The 24,305-nt window shown below is 41.3% G+C and overlaps 1 protein-coding gene across 1 annotated transcript in view; it reads right to left on the bottom strand.

Moving 5' to 3' along the window:
• The window catches only part of MANBA (mannosidase beta), a 117,783-nt gene that overhangs the window by 86,075 nt on the left and 7,403 nt on the right, over window positions 1-24,305 (bottom strand). Inside the window, exons 2-5 of the mRNA XM_068975266.1 lie at window positions 20,872-20,966; window positions 18,208-18,313; window positions 16,038-16,208; window positions 11,129-11,252 (exon numbers count right to left, since the gene is read on the bottom strand). Coding sequence (XP_068831367.1) covers window positions 11,129-11,252; window positions 16,038-16,208; window positions 18,208-18,313; window positions 20,872-20,966 — 496 coding nt within the window. The remainder of the gene's footprint in view (window positions 1-11,128; window positions 11,253-16,037; window positions 16,209-18,207; window positions 18,314-20,871; window positions 20,967-24,305) is intronic.

Raw genomic sequence — 24,305 nt, 5'->3', positions numbered from 1 at the left:
TGCATACTAAGTCACATCAGTCATGTCTGACTCTTTTAACCCTATGAACTGTAGCCCACCAGGCTCCTCTGTCCATGGGATTCTCTAGACAAGAATACTGGGGTGGGTGGTCATGCCCTTCTCCAGGGGATCTTCCAACCCAGGGACTGAACCCACATCTCTTACATCTCCTGCACTGGCAGGCACGTACTTTACCACTAGTGCCACCTGGGAAGCCCTTCAGTTCAGTTCAGTCGCTCAGTCGTATCCGACGCTTTGCGACCCCATGAATCGCAGCACGCCAGGCCTCCCTGTCCATCACCAACTCCCGGAGTTCACTCAGACTCACGTCCATCGAGTCCATGATGCCATCCAGCCATCTCATCCTCTGTCATCCCCTTCTCCTCCTGCCCCCAATCCCTCCCAGCATCAGAGTCTTTTCCAATGAGTCAACACTTTGCATGAGGTGGCCAAATTAGCATCATTCCTTCCAAAGAAATCCCAGGGCTGACTCCTTCAGAATGGACTGGTTGGATCTCCTTGCAGTCCAAGGGACTCTCAAGAGTCTTCTCCAACACCACAGTTCAAAAGCATCAATTCTTTGGCGCTCAGCCTTCTTCACAGTCCAACTCTCACATCCATACATGACCACAGGAAAAACCATAGCCTTGACTAGATGGACCTTAGTCGGCAAAGTAATGTCTCTGCTTTTGAATATGCTATCTAGGTTGGTTATAACTTTTCTTCCAAGGAGTAAGTGTCTTTTAATTTCATGGTTGCAGTCACCATCTGCAGTGATTTTGGAGCCCCCAAAAATAAAGTCTGACACTGTTTCCATTGTTTCCCCATCTACTTCCCATGAAGTGATGGGACCGGATGCCATGATCTTCGTTTTCTGAATGTTGAGCTTTAAGCCAACTTTTTCACTCTCCTCTTTCACTTTCATCATGAGGCTTTTTAGTTCCTCTTCACTTCCTGCCAGTAAGAAAGCCCTTACTATCTCTTATTTCAAGAAATAACAACATTTACTAAGAACATACTATGACCTAGGCATTGCATTATGACCCCAACATGTATTAACTTATTTAAGCATCACACTATTGCTATAAGGTAAATTCCACTATTATCATGTTATAAATGAGAAACCCGATTCAGAGAAGTTAAATAACTTACCCAAGGTCCCACAGCTAGTAAGTAGCACAACTTGGATGTGAACCAAGACAGTCTAAAACTAGAGACTGTACACTTAACCTTTAAATGTGGCCACTCTCACCCAGATAATTTCACCCAAACCATATCTTAGTGGTGTTCAGGATTTCTACAGTGGGGAGAGGGTTTTATTATACGGAAGAACATGATGGCAAGCTATGCCAGACATCAAATATGTCCTCTGGCTGAGTCTTTAACCAAAACAGCACACATGTGCAAAACTGCTGAAGTGTGCTGCCAGATCACCTAGCCTACTTTCTGATGTGTTTCATTTCTCCAGACCACAGGCTGCCAAACTGCAGTCTGTGGACCTAACCTGGACTACCTCCTGTTTCTACAGATAAAATTCCATTGGAACACAGCTGCTATGGGTTGAATTGTATCATTTCTCCCACCCAGACTCCATGTGTTGAAGCTCTAACCCTTAATGTGATTCTATCTGGAGACAGGGTCTTTCAGGAGGTAATTACGTTAAATGAGTTCATAAGGGTGGGGGTCCTATTCTGATAGGAAGGAAGCCTTACAAGAGGAGAAGAAGAGCAATTTCTCTCTCTCCCTCTCCCTCCCTCCCTCTTTCCCTGCCTCCCCCGCTTCATGGGGTGAGAGCACCCCCTTCCCTTTTGCTGTCTCTCTCCCCTTCCATGTCCTCCCCTCCCCATCTCTCCCTCCCCGTCTCTCTCCCCCTCCATCTCCCTCCCCTCCCATCTCCCCCTCCATCTCCCTCCCCCTCCCCGTCGTCCCCTCCCCGTCTCTCTCCCCCTCCATCTCCCTCCCCTCCCCGTCTCTCTCCCCCTCCATCTCCCTCCCCTCCCCGTCTCTCTCCCCCTCCATCTCCCTCCTCTCCCCGTGTCTCCCTCCATCTCCCCCCTCCCTCTCCCCCACCACCACATGAGAACATAACTAGGAAGTTTACCATCTACAAGCCAGGGAGCAGGCTGTCGCCACAAACCAAATTGGCCAGTACCTTCATCTTTGACTTTTCCAGCTTCCAGAAGCATGAGAAATCAATTTCTGTGGCTGAAGCTGCCCAGTCTTCAGTATTTTGTTCCAGCACCCCAGACAGCACCCATGCTCGCTGCTCACAAAATGCTCTCAGTTGCCTTCGTGCCACAAAGGCAGAGTTGAGTAAAAGCAACAAAGGCCACATGAACCTAAACACTAAAATATTCACTACCTGACCCTTTACAGAAAAGCTTGCTGCTCTCTATCCTAAAATATATCCCCACAAATGCCATTCTAACCTTTCTTTAACATGTGTAATGACAAAAACTCCCGCCTCCCTTTTTGGAGGCCTTGACTAGTAGTGAAGCACAAGCTGGAATCAAGATTGCCAGGAGAAATATCAATAACCTCAGATACGCAGATGACACCACCCTTATGGCAGAAAGAAAAGAGGAACCAAAGGGTCTCTTGATGAAAGTGAAAGAGGAGAGCGAAAAAGCTGGCTTAAAACTCAACATTCAGAAAACGAAGATCATGGCACCCAGTCCCATCACTTCATGGGAAATAGATGGGGAAACAATGGAAACAGTGGCCTCCACTGTTTGGCCTCCAAAATCACTGCAGATGGTGACTGCAGTGATGAAATTAAAAGATTGCTTGCTCCTTGGAAGAAAAGCTATGACCAATGTATACAGCATATTAAAAAGCAAAGACATTACTTCGCCAACAAACGTCCACTGAGTCAAAGCTATGGTTTTTCCAGTGGTCACGTATGGATTTGAGAGTCGGACTATAAAGAAGGCTGAACACTGAAGAACTGATGCTTTTGAACTGTGGTGTTGAAGACTCGAGAGTCCCTTGGACTACAAGGAGATCCAACCAGACTATCTTAAAGGAGATCACTCCTGAATTTTCACTGGAAGGACTGATGCTGAAGCTGAAACTCCAATACTTTGGCCACCTCATGCGAAGAGCTGACTCACTGGAAAAGACCCTGATGCAGGGTAGTACTGGGGGCAGGAGGAGAAGGGGACGACAGAGGATGAAATGGTTGGATGGCATCACCAACTCAATGGACATGAGTTGAGTAAGCTCTGAGAGTTGGTGATGGACAGCGAAGCCTGGCGTGCTGCAGTCCATGGGGTCGCAAAGAGTCAGACACGACTGAGCAACTGAACTGACTGACTGACTAGTGGAGTCATTCTCTACACTGATCTCAAATCCACTTTTCCTTCCACCTACAGGTTTCAGTTCTGGTCTCTTGGCCCCTCCTACCAATCAATAACCACTAAGGTCAAGCAGGCTCTTCAGCTGTTTTCTATCACTTCTTCAACAGAGAATCTGCTGCTCGTAACTGCTTCCAGCTGTAACAGTAACTCCCAAAGGTTACTGGCAAAATTGCCCAGTGTCTACTGCTTCTAACACAGGAAGTTCTAAAATAAACCAACACGCCTCTGAAGCTCATCCCGTTATTTTCCTTGAGTGCCACGAAATGAAAAAACTAAGGCTGAGAAATTAAAAACCCAACATGAAGAGTTACAAGCCTCTCATCATTACCAAACCCTACCCAACACATTTTGCTCTCTCATCTTCCAAATGGAGTACCACCCGTCCCACCAGAAGTCATAGAAAACTTCAGTAGTTTAGGTTCACAGAGCACACTTAAACAATAATTTTCTGTTATCACCCAGTCTCTTCTTTTCACTGGCTAATTTAATAATGTATAATCTTACATCTAGTTAAGGAACGCTCCCTCTTATAAATCAAGACCCATTTCTAGAACACAACTTTCTAGCATGTCTCTTGTAACTAACAAATTATCCTTCCCTATAGAATACCTATCACCCCCAGCTCTCCTGAATCTGAATGCAAGATCATTTCAAAACTGGACAAAATACTAGATGGAATAAAGAAGAGAGGTTAGTACATGATTCAAAATCCCCTCCCAGGTCTCCTTCTCAGTTACATCAAGTTTTGCATCCTTCCTCACCCTGACTAATCAACCCTGGGCCCAAACAGGACAGGAACTCATCATCCGAACAGGGTGGAGAACAAGCCAGCATGCCTGCTCTCTACAACCAAGGCCTTCCCTGGCCTGCAGCCTCAGCAGTGTCCTAGCGAATGTTCCGTTCCCTGCACAAGACACTGCAGTTAACAGTTTGCTCCACACAAACTCAACCAGACAGGCGACCCAAGACATGGCAGAGAACACGTTTCTGGCCAGTGAATCATTCTCAAGTTCTTCAAAGGCTGATTCAGTGTGAGGTTTCTAAAAACAACGAACCAACCAAATCAGCATGAGTCTGACTTGAACAGGAATTTGCAGAAAGGGTAACCAGCCACACAGCCCAGATTAATGTACGCTGCTGCTGCATACAAGCAATCTTTAGGACAACTCCAGTGCGTGCAGTTGTGGCCGATACTCTAGCCTTTGAAGCTGTTTATGGGACTTCCTTGATGGTCCAATGGTTAAGAATCCAACTTGCAATGCAGAGAATGTAGGTTCAATCTCTGGTTAGGGAAATAAAATCTCACATGCCACAGAGCAACTAAGACCGTGAGCTGCAACTACTGAACCTTTGTGCTCCGGAGAGTCCACAACAAAGACCCCCCATGTTGCAACTAAGACCCGCTGCAGCCAAGTAAATATAGCTATATATATATACTTTAAAGTCTAAAATGTGCCAGCTCCTTTTACACTCCCACGTAGTACACTTTTTTGTCAAGATGTGGTCAGGGAAAAAAGAGCTTTATTGGATTGTCTAAGACAAAAAAAAGAAAACAAGTCATGGAAGTAGAAAAATAGGAAGATGACTGAATTACCTTAATTCAAACAGACAGAGGAGTCTAGTGAGTGACAGTCCATGGGTCGCAAAGAGTCAGACATGACTCAGCAACTGAGCGCACACACACAAGTGCGTCTATAAGGACCAGAAAGACACTCTCAGAACTACACCTGAAGTCTTGCTTCAACTGATTGTAATTAAGCCTCAAGTATCAACATCTTCATTTAATCATGTATCTAGCTTCAAAAAACCTGAGTTCTTCCACACATAAGCCCTCACTGGGTTATAATGAGTGCTGTAGTTTACAAACATGGGGAAAGAACCTGTGAAATGTTAGAGGCAGAGGAGACACGGTGATCTACTAATCACTTTGCAGAGATGGTATCTGAGGCCTTGACTGCAGAATTACCTCAAAGTTCCTGAGCCAGTGGACAGGACGAGGGCCCAGGTTTCCTGACCCCAGTGCTCTCCATCTTGCATGCCTCTCCCACAGAGGTGCCTATCAAAGAGAAGCACACTAGCACCCTAGCACGCACACACAGAAAGGAACTGAACAATGAGGAAAAACAAAAGCAAATGTGCTTTTTGCCCTTGAGAGTCCTAAGTCCTAATAGTAAATATGTGACATGGGAAAAAAAGCACTTCAGGGTGTACAATAGAATGTTAGCCTCTGAATATGAGAGTCTTTGTTAAAAAAAAAAAAGGAAAAACACTGAAATCTACAAACATAAAGACTGTGTCTGACCCTCCACCAAGTGCATAATTACATGGTGCCCAGATCCTGTATTTGTCAGAATACCATCTTTGTAATCTAAACGACGTGACAAAGGCATGACACTAGTTATGTGGGCATTTCTGCTGAACAGTGGAAATATACTTCTTGAATAATTACTGTCTGTGAAGCTTGACAGGCACTATAAATTACACTCCAAACACAAAGAGCAAAAATGTTGGATCTACCCAAAGAAACAAAATATACGCAAAAGGCCTGGGTTAAGAATACAGGATGGCATCTGGGAGGGTTAAGAACCAGTAGGGACATGGAAGCACACTCAGGTTAGCATGGGATGGATCGGCAAACGTTGGTAGATTGCTTATGTAACATGAAAAAGATGCCTAATCTCACTGAGGAGGAAGCTCTTCAAAGATGGCTGCATTCGTTAGCCCTGCTGAGCTCCTCCCAGCTTCTCTCCACCTGTGAGGTGCATCTTGCATCTTTCATAGGTGAGGCAGAGCTGCAGTGAACAGGTAGTCTTGCGCACCTGAAGGAACACCAGTGACAACAAGCCTCAGAATGTTTAACTTCGGACATAGGATATTTTCCCGTCCTTCTGCTGGAATTACAGGACAGACTTCAGTAGCTGCTTTTCCAAGAGCTATACAGCTTGTATTCCCCAAAAAGCAGGCTTACGTAGTTACAGTAGTTGTTATCCCCTTCTTTACCAAGCAGCAAGATCTCCTTGCCTACTCAGCAGGACAAAATCCTCAAAGATGATATCAAGACAAAACAGGCACAAAGCAACATCTTCCCCCACCCCAACACGAAACAAGGATAAACTGGTAAGTTCTAGAGGAGAAAAAAAATTGACTTACACAACAAAAATCAGAGGAGGTTATTCAAACAACCTACCTACCCATAAATATATTTTCAAGGCTGAATACTGTCATTTTATGGGTAATGAAAAGTGATTCAAAGTGAACGCAAGAAAACGCATGCTTGCATTCGAAAATGTATGCTTTAAACAAGGCACTAAGCAAGCCTGACAGGTTTCTCAGCTTGGTCCGTGGTAAAGAATTCACCTGCCAGTGCATGAGATGTGGGTTTGATCCCTGGGTCAGGAAGATCCTCTGGAAAAGGAAATGGCAACCCACGCCAGTAGTATTGCCTGAGAAATCCCATGGACAGGGGAGCTTGGCAGGCTACATAGCCCATGGGGTGGCAAAGAGTGGGACACAACTTATCTACTAAACAACAACAGAGCAAGATGGACGAATCTTTGCTACACTGTAATATTATATGCTCTGTAGAAAGCTGTAAGCAAAGGGCAGCAGTGACCTTCGATACAGGCCTCTGTTAGGCAGGCTAGAGCCTAGCTAGGAGCTGGGCCCACTCCTCCAATGCAAAGGCTACGTCTTCAAGAAAGAAGAGATGGGGTGCGTTAGGCTGAGGCAACAAGTACATGTGGATAGGGTCAGGAAGACAGTGTCTCTGAGGAATGGAAGTGCCCAAGCACAGGTCAAAGACCCACAGCTCACCTCAGCTCCGGAGGAAGATTTACATGTGCAAAAAACATCTCTGCACTATTTTCTTCTAACTGTGGTAACAAAAGATTAAACAATGAAGTGTTTCATGAGAACATTATAAATTTGGACTTAAAATGTCTACATAACCTTATGGAAAGTTCATAAAAGCAAACAACCATCCCTCCCTAATAAATTTTAGGCCCTAATAGTCGGGCAGATCCCCTGGAGAAGGAAATGGCAACCCACTCCAGTATTCTTGCCTGGAGAATCCCATGGACGGAGGAGCTTGGTGGGCTACAGTCCACAGGTCGCAAAGAGTCGGACACGACTGAGAGACTTCACTTCACTTCATGAACAATTTACATCAGGTCACAAATATGAGATGATCAATATATGAATATATGTCTCTGTCTCTCTCACACACATATATATGTATTCAAATAAATATTTTCTAATAAAGTTTTAAAGAAAATCATATCAATACCTCAGTATCTCTTAAAACCTAGATAAATAAGAGCCTAAGAGACAATGAGAGCAACTCTTGTTTCCCTTTGACCTCAGTGTTTTTTTAAATACAAATTTGTTTTTATTACCTTAAACATTAAGAATAGTTGAAAATCATTTAGGAAGCCGAGGGAAATCAAAGAAATGACCAAAGGATATTGAAAAGTGCACTATGATAAAAAAATTAAGAATGTAGAAAGAGACAAATATATATATGTGTGTGTGTGTGTATATATATATATATATATACATAAAGAAAATTAATTAACAAAAATTTCAAGTTAATTTTTAAAGTCTAATAGCTTTTTTCTGTCATACTTGATACAATTAAATTGGAGAACTATGGTTGGTCATTTTATCTTTAAGGGTAAGCACACTAATTTTAAATAAAGAAATAAATTGAATATTTGGAAAAGCAAAAAGTTATTTTCATCTAGCCGCAACAGGCAGAAAGCAGAAAGTGCCACAAAGTCAAAGTAGTTTAGCCTTTCATAATAAATTGACTGAAATTACTAGATATTAGATTAGTTTATTTGCTTTCTTCCCTTATTATAGAGACAATATAAGCTCAATATATACATTTATAAGAATTAAATATAAACTATCTATAGTATTAGTATATAGAGTATATAATTAGTATACAGATTAGTCACTGCTTGCATTAGTTTTGATTAATTTCATTTCACACTTCAATTTTAAAAATGAATATGGTATTTGATTTTAAATAAAAATGATGTGTATATACTTTAGATTCTGAATTACTCCTGTTAAAAAATGTTTGGTAACTCTCACAATCCTGCTTCAAAGTGTGTACAAAATAAATGCAAGAAGTATCCAAAATATATTAATTTATTCTCTATTATTTTTCAACTTTTACATTTCTATTGATTTCAGTGATGATTGCTATCTTCCAAATACAAACTGAAAAAAAAAATTCTGGAAAAACTCCTAATGGAAGTTTCTCTCCTAATGCTTTGTAAGTTTATGCTTCCATTTTCTCTATTCCATCAAGCAACCAAATTGAAATCTATTAAATTTATCAAAAACATAAGAATTACTGCTTAATATGCATAGGACACATCTTCTGAACAGGAAACATATTTTTCTCTTTGTTAAGTACAAAATATATTGTAGTCATAAGACATCAAAAATGTACTTGATATGGATAATTAATTACAGTGAGTCTAAATTAAGTTTTAAGCATCACTTAAATTGATTTAATTCAAATAAAATTCATCCTAGTCACTAATGGCTAAAAAACTGAACCTTAATGACTCACAATCAGAAAGAAATATTTAGGTTCATATTCAAACTTTTAAATTAAACTAGAGCAGTGCTATTCAAATTTTTTCAGATATCAGAATACCAGAACTCAGAGCAATTTTTCTAACCACCCAAACGCTGATTAAACTTTAAAACTCTTGAATAAATAACTTTTGGGAAAATCAGGCCCCCTCTTACAGTAGGTTTATTATATATACCTGAGAAAAATTATGGATGGGGGTTGGGGAGAGTGAACCATTATGTATTTGATTTTATAGCAAGGCTCAGTTTGGGTTGAGTCTCTGAAGAATAGTTTGAGAAACACTAAACTAGAAAGCTCTAAATAGCCACATTTATTTGTACAATTTACATCAGGGCCTCTAATGCCTTTTTGACATTTAATAATGCCAGCAGCACCTAATAGCCTCCGCAATTATCAACCATCTCTGATGTGCTTTCATCTTCTGGCTTCAGAAAACACAGATTTGGCTCCATGTGGCGCAAGCTAGGGTCAATGGGTCCTAAGACACCAGAATTCTTTTTTTTTTTTTTTTATTAAATTTTAAAATCTTTAATTCTTACATGTGTTCCCAAACATGAAACCCCCTCCCACCTCCCTCCCCATAACATCTCTGTGGGTCATCCCCATGCACCAGCCCCAAGCATGCTGTATCCTGCGTCAGACATAGACTGGCGATTCAATTCTTACGTGATAGTATACATGATAGAATGCCATTCTCCCAAATCATCCCGCCCTCTCCCTCTCTCTCTGAGTCCAAAAGTCCGTTATACACAGCTGAGACACCAGAATTCTTGATGTCACATCACGTCCTTGGATACAAACGACGTCCAGTTAGGCCTGCAGTGAACTGGACTGAGATCATGAGCTACCATTTAAAATCCCATTTGCCTCCACCTTCACCCTGACTTTTCTAACTTCTCAAATCTTCTGATCTCTGATTTTCCAAACTACTGGGGTTGCCATCCTGAAGACTGCAACACAATCTAATTTGGTTTGATCATTGTTTATCTCTCCCCTCCACACCACAACCAACTTGCAGTGTCAGTAAACACATTATATTTCTTTTCTAAGCCAAACATACACAGTGCTGAGCAAAGAGCTCAACAAATATTTGACCAGCACTCAACCAATTTGTTGACATCTGTGAGATTTCTGAGGTTTTTTTCAATGCTCTTTTCAAAAGAAAAAGCAGTATTCTTTACCTTACCAGAGTTTCTTTAATGCCTTGTTTGCGTTCCAGTTTACTTTCAACTCTAAACAAGGCTGGTATATCATGGTCTTCAGAGGAGAAAATGTGCAGTGATAGAAAGTCAGCCCAGTGATTTAAGCAAACCAAGAACTCAGCACCATGGAGTTCTGAAAGTGACTACAGGGGCAGCAAAAAGGAGTGCAAGCCAGCAGACTAAACCTGGTGGGCTACAGTCTGTGGGGTCACAGAGTCAGACATGACTGAGTGACTCACACAGTATCATTGATGTCCTTATCAGAAGAGGAAATCCGGACAACATTAAGGGTGTATGAAAGAATACATAGCTAGGGAAAGAAAGAATTAAGAAAGAATACATAGCTAGGGAAAACAGAGTTCCTTCCTTCCTTCTTTCCTTCCCTCCTCACCTCCCTCTCTTCTCCTTCCTTTCTTTCTTCCTCTTTTTTTTTTTTTTAATTTTTCAGAATATATGAAAAAGTAGCTGCCCACCTACTTACCTGTTTAATATATTGGGTTGGCCAAAAAGTTCGTTTGGGTTTTTCCATGGAAAATAAATTTTCATGACAGATCAGTTTGTATATATTGTTCACTTTTCTAAACTTAATATGCCATAAAAATTTTCTTAAAAGTAAGTCTCTGAAAAGTACACTTGTTCCTCCTTAACCACAACAGATTGGTTCCAGGACCTGCTGGAGGACCAGGACCAAAATCCAGGACCAAAATCTACTGATGCTCAAAGTCAGCCCTCCATATCTGCAGTTCTGAATCATAGATTCAACAGACCTTAGATCATTCAGGCCTGTAGTATTCATTAAAACAAACTCATTAAAACATATGAGTGGACCTGCACAGTTCAAACCCATGTTGTTCAAAGGTCAACTGTATATTTGTATATTCAAATTATAAAGCCAATGTTTATAATACAGAGGAGGCTCAGAAAAGAAAAACAAAAAATCACACCTCTTAGCTTACCATAGATGGGGGTAAACATGAAGTAGTTCAGATGACAAATATTATAAGCTTCAATTCTAACATCTTTCCATATGCCCTGGGTAGGAAAAGAAGGTCCCCAGTCCCAACCAAAGGAACACTGCATCTGTAATTTCAAGGGGAAAAAAAGAAGATATTCTAATTACCATGAGACTTAAACATTATGAAAAACCTTTTCTTTTAAAATAGTACGTATATATTGGTTTGCCAGGGCTGCCATAACAAAATACCACAAACTGGGTGACTTAAACAACAGAAATTAAGTTTTGCACAGTTCAAGGGGCGAGGAAGTACAAGATCAAGGTGCTGGCAGGTTTGGTTTCCTGGGCTTACAGATGGCCGCCTTCTCACAGTGCCCTTAACAGCCTCTTCTGTGAACACACACACACACCCTTAATGTTGTCCAAATTTCCTCTTCTGATAAGGACATCAATGATACTGTGTGAGTTGCTCAGTCATGTCCGACTCTTTGCGACCCCATGGACTATAGCCCACCAGGCTTCTCTGTCCATGGAATTCTCCAGGCAAGAATACTGGAGTGGATTGCTATTCCCCTCTTCAGAGGAACTTCCCAACCCAGGGATCGAACCCTGGTCTCCTGCATGGCAGGCAGATTTTTTACTGTCTGAGCTACAGGGAACGATACTGGATTAGGACTAATCCTAATGGTCTCATTTAACTTAATCACCTCTTTAAAGTTCTCACCTCCAAACAGGGAGACATTTTGATCTTATCGGGGGTCAGCACTTCAATATATAAATTTGGGGGGCGGGGGCACAGAATTCAGTCCATGATAGTGTGCGTGTGTCCCATTCACGGCATCTAAAATGACCCACAATGCACCGCTCCTGGTATTCACAGCCTAGTGTAACCTCCTTCCCTTGAGTATGACATGACCTAATGAATCACTTTTAACCAGCAGAATACAGCAGCGATGATAGCATGTCCAAAAGTAGGTTATAGAAGACTGTACCTTCTCTCTTAGGCGCTCACTCAGCTCTCTCTTGGCCAACAGAGAAGTTGGCTGCCATGCTGTGAGGCAATTCTGGAAGAGGCCCACATGAGTGAGCCTGGAGGCCCATCTCCGGCCCACCAATAAGCACATGGTGGAGCTAAGGCAGGCCTCACCCAGGCCTAAAATGACTGCAGCCCTGGTCTAGAGTTTGTCAGTAACCTCATGACTGACCTTGAGCCAGAAGTACCCAGCTAAGACACACCTGCATTCCTGACAGAAACTGTGATAACAAATGTTGTTTTAAGCTGATAAGTTTTGGAATAATTGTTACACAGCAATAGATAACTTAATACAATAACTAATCTATCAACCTAGGCAACATAGTTAAATTTGGTAAAAAAGTTCTAAGACTATAAAATCTAATTATGTACATTTATCCTTCAAAAGCATATTACTCTGAAGAAACACAATAGATAATTTTTATATTTCTTTGAAATATCTCTGAACCTACTACTATTCAGTTCAGTTCAGTTCAGTTGAGTTGCTCAGTCATGTCCGACTCTTTGCGACCCCATGAACTGCAGCACACCAGGCCTCCCTGTCCATCACCAACTCCTGGGGTTCACTCAAACTCATGTCCATCGAGTTGGTGATGCCATCCAACCATCTCATCCTCTATCGTCCCCTTTTCCTCCTGCCCCTAGTCCCTCCCAGCATCAGAGTCTTTTCCAATGAGTCAACTCTAAGCATGAGGTGGCCAAAGTATTGGAGTTTCAGCTTTAGCATCAGTCCTTCCAATGAACACCCAGGACTGATCTCCTTTAGAATGGACTGGTTGGATCTCCTTGCAGTCCAAGGGACTCTCAGAGTCTTCTCCAACACCACAGTTCAAAACCATCAATTCTTCAGTGCTCAGCGTTCTTCACAGTCCAACCTTCACATCCATACATGACCACTGGAAAAACCATAGCCTTGACTAGACGGACCTTTGTTGGCAAAGTAATGTCTCTGCTCTTCAATATGCTGTCTAGGTTGGTCATAACTTTCCTTCTAACTATAAAAAATGAGGAAACATACTGAAAGATAAAAATACGCATAAACAGACTTAAGAAACTCTTGCTAGACTTGCAAACCCCTATTTCCTCCAGGATGAATTCAGAAGTCCTAGGTTCTGAACTTAATAAGTCCAGAATTTAGACACCTATTGTAATTACCCTTCAATTAAAAATAAATAAATTTTTGAAAGTAGAAAAAAACAAAACAGCAAGAAAAATGAAAAAAAAAATACCCTCAACATTCAAAAACTAAAATCATGGCATCCAGTCTCATCACTTAATAAAAAAAGAAAAAAAAAAAGACTTAAGACATTGACACAGGTAACCAAAGCAGAATTTTTCTAACTTCCACTTCATAAAAGAAAAGAAAAAAATTTCCAAAACACAGTCAATTAAAATGTGTGAGGTTGAGTTATGCTTTTAAAAGAGAACAAGCACCACAGGAAGTACTGAGATCTTCCTGAAGGGGAGCACTTGCAGAATAGAGCCTAAGGATCTGGCCACACTGTTCTCATTTAAGCATTTGATATTATTTCCAAAGTTCTGTACTTATCTGTAACAGAGAAAATTCAGTTTCCATTACAGAGAAAAACAAAGAACTAAAACCATTTCATAGCATCTGTATCCGCTTAAAATCAGGACTTAAAGATCACATGTTCAAAATGAAGACCATCTTGGGGATAGTTACTGTAGGGCTTTTAAGTTCAGATATGTAATTATTTTATTAGGGATACAGAGAAAGAGGAGGGCAAAAATATTTAACATCTTCTAAGGCAGATTATTTTCCCCAGCAAGGGTTACAAATCACTCTAATTCATACAATCTCTCCAAATAAAAGTTTTCACTTATTCAAAAATATTTGTGGAGTGCTCTCTATGTTTCAGCCTGGGAGTATATTAACACACCAGACAGAAACAGTCCTTCTGCCTACAGCACTCACAGTATATAGCAAGAGACTCAGGCATTGAACAAATAGTCACAAAAGAAAATAAAGGAAACTAACTGAACAAACAGTCATAAAGGAAATAGCCAGGGAACATATAACAGTGTCAAGACAAGTTCCCCTGAATAATAGTGACTTAAATAGAGACTTGAAAGGTGAGTACCACTTGTCCAGTGTGTTTAGGGGAGGGGGAGTGAAGGCACGCTTTCAGAAGGAACAGCATGTATGAAGTCCTCAAGAAGCTAGAGAACATGGTGCATTCCAGGAAATGAAAACAGTGGGAAGAGACAAGCAGAAGACTAGAACAGTGGACACGTGGGCCAAACTTAGCAAAGAACTTTGGGCTTTAGCCTAAAAGCAATGATAAACTGTTGAAGAGTTTCAAGGGGGGCAGGTGGGGGTGCCACGATGATTTTTATCTAAAAGGAACACTCTGGCTGTTCCTTGGGCAAATTAATTGGAGTGAGGGAAATGAGGTCACTGGGTACCAGTTGCGCAACCAGAGCAATACCTGATGCAAGAAATGGTAACAGATGGAACCCAAGTGTGGGAGTAGAGATGAAGCATGAGCAGATTCAGTAACTACTAAAAAGGTAACATCCCCATCATCAAAAAGACTTCTGAATCTCTTTTTAAAAAGAGACAGGGAGGTATCAAAAATAACTCTGAGGTTTCTGGCTTGAGCAACTGCTGCAAATGGTGCTCCATTCAATGAGACAGAGAGCCCTGGGAGCAGGGTTCAGATCCCAAGTGCAGTGTTGGCCACAATGAGCTGTAGGCTCCCATGGGATGTATAGACAATGGAATATTAGTCAGCCTTAAAAAAGGAAGGAAATTCTGGCACGTGCTACAATATAGATGAACCTTGCAGACATTATATTGATATCTGAGTATGATATGACCCAATGAATCACTTTTAACTTACAGAATAGAGCAGCGATGAGAGCACGTCCAAAATTAGGTTATAAAAGATTAATTGAACTAAGTCAGTCACAAATAGACAAATATTGTATGATTCTACTGGTATGAACTATCTAGAGGATTAAAACTCTTAGAATCTGAAAGATGGTGATTGCCAGGGGCTGAGAGTTGGGGGAAAGTGGGGAGTTGTTTTTTTAATGAGTACAGAGTTTGCTTTGCAAGATGAAACAGTTCTACAGACTGATTTCACACAATGTGAATATATTTAATACTACTGAATGTACACCTAAAAGAATTAAGATGGTAAATATTGTGCTATGTGTATTTGACCACAATTAAACTTTTTAAAAATAAAAATAAAATTAAAAACTAAGTGTGACATAATATACTAATTCATCTCTGTATTAGTCATCTAGATTGAGAACAGACTCAAAGGAAATTAATCATCTGTGGCTTTGTTATCTTTTGTTAGATGTTATGAGAACCTGGCAGGAAAATATCACACATCAACAAATGCATGAACAGTTGCAGAAGGCTAGTAACAACTATTGCTCATAAATATGAACCTACAGTCTGATGTAAAGCTTGATAAACGTAAGTGCTTTCAAAAGAAAATTGAAAAGGGGTAATTCCCTGGCAGTCCAGTAGTTAGCATTCTGGCCTTCCACTGCAAGGGGCATGGGTTTGATCCCTGGTCAGGACACAAAGATCCTGCAAGACTCATGGTATAGCCAAAATAAAAACTGTAAAGCTGCATTATCAGTCACCTATGTTTCTTCTTTTTCCAATGTTATCTAAGTTCTTAGGTACTCCTCAAGAAGGGAAACTAGAAAGAAATGTTCTCCTCAAAAATTCATATAACTTTTGGTTCTTACTTCTAATTTTCACTATAAATCCCACTAAGGGGCAAGAGAGAGATGCCCATCTTCTGAAATACAACTGGAGTCTTCAAACAAGCAATTCATATACCGTCATCCAATCCTTAAGGCTAAAGCCCCTCCACTGTGAGGCCTTTACCTTGCGAATAAAGTTGACATGGCATTCACCATCCTGCACAGGTGGAGGGCAGTTGGGGGGCACCCAGTAGGCAGTGTGACGTTCACTTCTCTGGTTCGCATATATCACTGGTGACTGGAAACGCACCTCAATGATGTTCATTGCTTTGACCGTATGTGTAATATCAAAGCTCTAAATTAAACAGAAAGAACAAATATGAAAGCATCCTCATGTATAAAATTTTAGACATAGGCAGAATGTATGAAAGATGCATAAAATAATTGATATCTTTAGGTCTAGCCTTTTTGCTGAAGAAAGAACTTCTCCAAGATAGTATAACTTCAGTTCAGTTCAGTTGCTTAGTCATGTTTGACTCTTTCTGACTCTTTGTGACCCCATGGACTGCAGCACGCCAGGCTTCACTGTCCATCACTGACTCCCGGAGCTTACTTAAACTCATGTCCGTCAAGTCGGTGATGCCATCCAACCATCTCATCCTCTGTCATCCCCTTCTCCTCCTGCCTTCAATGTTTCCCAGCATCAGGGTCTTTTCCAATGAGTCAACTCTTCGCACGAAGTGGCCAAAGTATTGGAGTTTCAGCTTTAGCATTAGTCCTTCCAATGAACACCCAGGGCTGATTTCCTTTAGAATGGACTGGTTGGATCTCCTTGTAGTCCAAGGGACTCTCAAGAGTCTTCTCCAACACCACAGTTCAAAAGCATCAATTCTTTGGTGCTCAGCCTTCTTCACAGTCCAACTCTCACATCCATACATGACCACTGGAAAAATCATAGCCTTGACTAGATGGACCTTTGTTGGCAAAGTAATGTCTCTGCTTTTGAATATGCTATCTACATTGGTCACAGCTTTTCTTCCAAGAAGCAAGCATCTTTTAATTTCATGGCTACAGTCACCATCTGCAGTGATTTTCGAGCCCAAGAAAATAAAGGCTGACACTGTTTCCACTGTTTCCCCATCTATTTCCCATGAAGTGATGGGACCAGATGCCATGATCTTCGTTTTCTGAATGTTGAGCTTTAAGCCAACTTTTTCACTCTCCTCTTTCACTTTCATCAAGAGGCTCTTTAGTTCCTCTCCACTTTCTGCCATAAGGGTGGTGTCATCTGCATACCTGAGATTACTGATATTTCTCCCAGCAATCTTGATTCCACCTTGTGCTTCATCCAGCCTGGCATTTCTCATGATGTACTCTTCATATAAGCTAAATCAGCAGGGTGACAATATACAGCCTTGATGTACTCCTTTTCCTATTTGGAACCAGTCTGTTGTTCCATGTCCAGTTCTAACTGTTGCTTCTTGACCTGCATACAGATTTCTCAAGAGGCAGGTCAGGTGGTCTGATATTCCCATCTCTTTCAGAATTGTCCACAGTTTGTTGTGATCCACACAATCAAAGGATTTGATGTAGTCAATAAAGCAGAAGTAGATGTTTCTCTGGAACTCTCTTGCTTTTTCTATGATCCAGCGGATGTTGGCAATTTGACTGCTGGTTCCTCTGCCTTTTCTAAATCCAGCTTGTATAACTTAGTTGCCAACTTTTGGTTATAACTGATCACATTCTCCTACCCAGACATAGATTTCTAGGTTTTTTCCTGCTATTTTTACTGAGAGATGATGGTCCTAGGCCAACAGTGCAAACAGAGACTATGTTTAGTCCTGGAAAGTCTGCTCTTGCTATTTACATATGGCTTTGAGTTGCCAAGTACTTCCTAGATACTTCATACTGACCTGACCCTCTGGTATGCATAGCATGTATTTCTAAGTCATAAGTTATTTTTGTTTTGAAAAGTCTACCCTTGACAGGGAAGGGAGATCAGGATACAATCTCTTAAGGTAACACTTCCAGAAAGGAAGGAACACTTCCTTTTTAAAATGGCTTGTCAGCTGTCATTTCCCTTGAAACTCTGGATTCCAAACAACAGAGAAGGGAACAGCATTTTCAAACATTTCCTATGTGCCAAAAACTAAACCAATCATTTCATACAATTAACTCATTAAATCCTCACAATAATTTTATAGGGCTTGAGTGTCTTCATCATTCAACAAATATGGCAACTGAGAGACAAAGTAACTTACCCATTGCATCAAAGGACTTGTTCTCGCTCGTGATAACAATGAACACAAATACAAACAGTGGTTCTTTTTAACCTGATGTCATTATGTACTTACATATCTTCTGAACATGTTGTCTGTTTTGCCAATGGGAACACTGTTGAGCAGGACTACTGCAACTGTATCGATACCCTCAAAAACCAAATTTACTTTATTCCATTCGCTAAAAAAAGAGATTTTGAAAACCAGATGAATAAAACATTAACTTAGATAACTAATCTTTTTTTATTAAGAATGAAAGGAATAAATATTTCAGAGAAAATATACATTCTTGGAAGGCAATTTTCAATAAAATTTTCAGAAATATTGCTTTAATACATTTTTATGTTGAGTGATCCAGTTTAACTTTCTTGATAATATTTCAATTGTTATCAAATCATGACCGTGACTTCTAATTTCCAAGCATTGACTTTTTCCCTAGAACTTCACAAAGTTGTTATTTGAATCAAATTCAATATTGATAACAGACACAAAACATTTTCACAAACTATTACATTTACTGACAGTAAGAGAATATATTAACCAACTAGCAAGTATCTATGAGTAAATATTATGTGCCCAGTACTCTGCTAAGCCTTACAGAGAACTAAAACATTCTCTGAATTTAAGGAATCTGAAATCTGTTTAGCATTCAAGTCTAAAACACAGGAAACAAAGAGAAAGCTTTCAATCTCTTCTACTTTGTGATATAGTCTTGATGAATAGACTACAAGTGATATCAGAGTTTATGTTATAAGGAAGGACTTCAAGAAGGAAACAAGAGTTTAAAGAACAAAATAAATATATGTGGCATATCCATACAATAAAATAGTATTCAGCAATAAAAAGAAATGAAGTACTGGTGGACATGACAACACAGATGAGCTTGAAAACATCATTATGCCAAGTGAAATTAGCCAGTCATAAAGGAGGTATATATTGTACACGTCCATTTCTTTGAGATTTCCAGAAGAGAAAAATGCGTAGAGATAATAAATAAGCAGTTGCCTAGGACTGGGAGAGGAATAGGGGGATGGGGATGCAGGAAGTGGTACGGGATTTGCAACAGCAAACAGCATTTTCACAGACAAGCAGAGAAGGTTAAACTTGATCTGCCAATCAAAAGGAAGACACTCTCATTCTTAAGCGAGAATATCATGGTAAAATAAACATTTGGGGGCTTTCCTGGAGGTCGAGTGGTTAAGAACTCGCCTAACTGGTTCAATCCCTGGTCTAGGAAGATCCCATATGCCCCGGGGCGTCTAAGCCCGGGTACCACAACTGCTGAAGCCCAGGGCCCGTGATCTGCAACAAAAGAAGCCTGGCAATGAGGAGCCTGCACACCCAACTAGAGAGTAACTCCCACAGCAACAACGAAAGCCTGAGCACAGCAACAGAGACCCAGAGCAGCCAAAAAATGGAATCAATAAGAATTTGGAAGAGCTGAATCTAATGTTTCTACATACAGAAGACTAGAGAATACAAAGATAAAGCGAGAAATCTTAGTAGGTAGCACAGGCCTAATGCCAGGTATTAAGGCCTAGGCAAAGATATAAAGGCCAGGTATAAAGGCCTAGGCAACGGTGGAAACTTAGAAATGAGGAGGCAGGGGCTGAATCAAGAGAAATGATGGGCAAAATTAACAGGACTCAGAAATAGGCCAAATTCAGGAAGATGAAGAAAAGATATGATAAGCCAAAAACTCCTTGGGCATGGGAGATTGGGAAGATGATATTATATTAAGAGAAACAATGAGGTGGTTGGAATTTAATGCAAGCTTTAAGTCAGACGGTCAATTGGTTAACTAAATGTTGAGTTCAGGATGAAAGAGGACCCCCTATTGGAGATATTTTAAGTATTAGCTGGAAATAAGAGTCTGTAACACTGTAACTCCATGATATTAAGCACTATTTTCTGGCTTTATTTCTCTTTTAAGAAGCTAGTGATTAATTACGCCCCACCCCCCCAAAAAAAAGGTCATATTAAAAGGACAGAGGGTGTTTTTTTTTAACAATAATGATGGTAGATATTAATATAATTAGGTTGAAGCTTCCAAGGTGGCTCAGTGGTAAAGAATCTGTCTGCCAATGCAGGAGATGCAGGTTCAGCCTATAGGTCAGGAAGATCCCCTGGAGTAGGGAATAGCAACTCACTCCAGTAGTCTTGCCTGGAAAATTCCACGGACAGAGGAGCCTGGCAGGCTACAGTCCATGGCATTGCAAAGAGATGGACACGACTGAGCAACTCAGCACACGCACACATAATTGGGTTACATTCTGCTACATAGGACATTACTGAAAACTATGCCATATCTTTCCTCATGTCCTCATGATATAATATAAGGCCAATACCACAGTTTCTGTGGCTGGTTAACACTATATCAAACAAATGATGTATATCTAAGCCTATCTGACAATATTGTAAATATATACACTTTATGGATTACTGGGAGAGCAGGGAAAAGTAAAGGTAGGTAAAAGAACTAAGTCTAGGTGATGCCATTATAACCACTGGAAAAAAATGACTGAATAAGAGATAATTCTGTGACTGATGATCAGCAGCACAATCCTCATACACAAATCAAAACATAAAGCATATTGTCACTTTTACAGTTCAGGCTTTAGTATGATAATGTAATCTAAACAAACAAAAGATTACTGCAAACAGAAAAAGAAGTTCAAATAATAATAATAAATGAATAAACAGACATAGATATAAATATAGATATACACACATATGTACCTCATATCAGAGTGGAGTTTAAATTTCTTGATATAAGTCCAGTTATCCAAGGCGATCCATCTGTAGTCAAGGTTATTAAATCTGTAGTAAGGATCCTGTTGATAAAAAATACAGTAGGTGATTAAATATGCAAAAATAATTAATGAAATAAACTAGTAATGATAGTTATTTATTATCTAAAAATCATTGAACTCTTGGCCTAGGATTGCAAGCATTTCATATGCTGGCCCATCCCATCCTCAAGGCTAAAGCTCCGTCTGTTTAAGAGACCATTACCTTTCAAACAAAGTTCCCATGTCATTAGCATCCTAAAACTACTAAAAATATTTTTAAATGTAAAAGTCTAACAAGATACCTGAGATGAAAGCACAATGAGCTGTAACTATTACAGTTTCATTAGGGCCTCCCTGTTGGCTCAGATGGCAAAGAATCTGCCTGCAGTACCAGAGACCTGAATTCAATCCCTGGGTCAGGAAGATCCCCTGGAGTAGGGCATGGCAACACACTCCAGTATTCTTACCTGGAGAATCCCACGGACAGAGAAGCCTGGTGGGCTACAGTCCATGGGGTTGCAAAGAGTCAGACATGACTAAACGACTAGCACACACATAGTTTCATTATCAAAGAAATACGTGGAGGTGTGGAGATGAAGACTGGGTTCTCCACACATGTGGAGATGAAGATGGGGTTCCCCTGTTAAAACCAAACACAGAGCCTGCAAGGTCACAGCAGAAAATGGACGGCAGCACGTTCAACGGTGTGACGCCATCAGGCACTCACTGCTCTCTGCTTCTCACTTTGCATTTTGCTGCCACTATCCCAGCTGGCTTACCCGGGGGATGCTTCCTCTCTGTTGCCCAAAGATCAGCCAAACTCCCCACTCCTTGGATTTACTCTGCATTTATGAAGTTATTTTTCACTCAGCTTTACTGTAAGTGTGTGCATGCTAGGTCGCTTCAGCCATGTCCAAGTCTTTGCAACCCAATGGACTGTAGCCCACTAGGCTGCTCTGTCCATGGGATTCTCCAGGCGACAATACTGGAGTGGGCTGTCATGCTCTCCTCCAGGGGATATTCCCAACCCAGGGATCGAACCCGTGTCTCTTACCTCTTACATCTTTTGCACTGGCAGGTGGGTTCTTCACCACTAGCACCATCTGGGGAGCCCTCAGCTTTACTATGCTATGCTTAGTCGGTCAGTCGTATCCGACTCTTTGTGACCGCATGGACTGTAGCCCGTCAGGCTCCTCTGTCTATGGGGATTCTTCAGGCAAGAATACTGGTGTGGGTTGCCATCCCCTCCTCCAGGGGATCTTCCCAACCCAGGGGTCAAACCCAGGTCTTCCACATTTCAGGTGGATTCTTTACCATCTGAGCCACCAGGAAAGCCCAAGAATACTGGAATGGGTAGCCTATCCCTTCTCAAATCAGGGTCTCCTGCATTGCAGATGGGTTCTTTACCATCCGAGCCATCAGGGAAGTCCTCAGCTTTACTAAGTGAGCACAAAAAGTATCTCTCCAGAGAACATGCAGGCAGCATAGATACTGTCAAACTCAGGCTTCATGTTTCTTGTACTAGCCTAGACCAGGTCTGCAAACTACAACCCATAGGCCTACTGCAGCTCACTATCTGTTTTTGGCTGGCCAGTGAACTAAGAATGGACATGTATCAGTAAAGTTTTACAGGAGCACAGACAGGTCCATTTCTTTGTAAATTACATACAGCATTTTTCATGCTATAATAGCAAAGCGGAGTAGACATGCTGGAGACCAAATGACGCCTAAAACAGTATTAATAACATCTGGCCCTTCATCAGCCGCTGCCTTGGGTGACTGGCCTGCTGGGTGTTCACAGATGCTATTCTTTCTGAGGGTCCAGCCCCAATTCCTCCTGTCCATAATACTTACATCTTTCTTCCCCTTCTCCTTTTCTACCTTTTACCTTCCTGATGAGGGCCTCCCAGGCAGGAAGCAGAATGGTACAAGCTTTTCAGCTTTTCAGTTCACCTGTCTGTGAACAACACACAGAGGGATACCGGGCAGGCTCAGAGGGCTTCTCATCTCTGACTGGGCCAGGGCCAAGGGCGATTTCCTCAGGAACTCCAAGGTGAGAGGGAAAAGCCAGCTTTATCTACGATCCACAGAGGTAAGGGCTGACCACTGACAACAGCCAGTTGGGCACCTGCCCAGGGCACAAAATGTAAGAGGCACTATAACATCACTGGGTGTGTATCAAGATGGAAAGAAAACTGTCAACCAGAAACTGCTCCTGACTGGAAGAAACATTTTGATATCACAGGGGCGATCAGCAGTTGACCAGATTTAACAACAACCAATAATCACCAAACTGACTTTTAAGGCCTGTTTAACCTGTGAGCTTTTTATTCTGCTAAATGGGGTGTGCCAGGCCCAGCCCACTTGCTTGCTTTTCTTCTCTTCCCCTACACACGGTGCCCAGCACTTTCCACTGAACTAACGTGAAGTAAATAGTTAAGGACACAGGTTTGAAGGGGCACCTAAATATAAGCCTGCCCATGTATCTCCACCCTGCCCTATTTATAACTCTACACTATGGACTCAATCCAATATAGTTAAAAATATCAGGAGAAGGAAGGTGTGAAGGCTAATGTAGTTGCAACACTTCAACTTGTTAAAGTTCAACCTGCTAACATCCTCAGGGATGGCTGCCAGGGCAAAAGACTGCTTCCTATCTCCCAGATCCTTGAAGGAACCGGGATATTGAGCTCCAGGGGGTAATCGCTTAAGATAAATTTTTTCTAGAAAAGGAGAATTTAGAAATTAAATATTTCCTATTTCTTGAAACAAGCAAATCTGGAAAGGCTAGAGATTCAGTTCAGTTCAGTTCAGTTCAGTTCTGTCGCTCAGTGGTGTCTGACTCTTTGCGACCCCATGAACCGCAGCATGCCAGGCTTCCCTGTCCATCACCATCTCCCGGAGCTGGAGTTCACTCAAACTTATGTCCACTGAGTCGGTGATACCATCCAGCCATCTCATCCTCTGTCATCCCCTTCTCCTCCTTCCCCCAGTCCCTCCCAGCATCAGGGTCTTTTCAAATGAGTCAGCTCTTCGCATCAGGTGGCCAAAGTATTGGGGTTTCAGCTTCAACATCAGTCCTTCGAATGAACACCCAGGATTGGTCTCCTTTAGGATGGACTGGTTGGATCTCCTTGCAGTCCAAGGGACTCTCAACAGTCTTCTCCAACACCACAGTTCAAAACCATCAATTCTTCGGTGCTCAGCTTTCTTTATAGTCCAACTCTCACATCCATACATGACCACTGGAAAAACCATAGCCTTGACTAGACGGACCTTTGTTAACAACGTTTGTCATAACTTTCCTTCCAAGGAGTAAGTGTCTTTTAATTTCATGGCTGCAATCACCATCTGCAGTGATTCTGAAGCCTCCAAATATAA

This window comes from Capricornis sumatraensis, chromosome 7 (assembly GCF_032405125.1).
Source record: "Capricornis sumatraensis isolate serow.1 chromosome 7, serow.2, whole genome shotgun sequence".
NCBI classification, from domain to species: Eukaryota; Metazoa; Chordata; class Mammalia; order Artiodactyla; family Bovidae; genus Capricornis; species Capricornis sumatraensis.
Note: the sequence above shows the minus strand (reverse complement) of the source record. Positions and strands in the feature narration are given on the sequence as shown.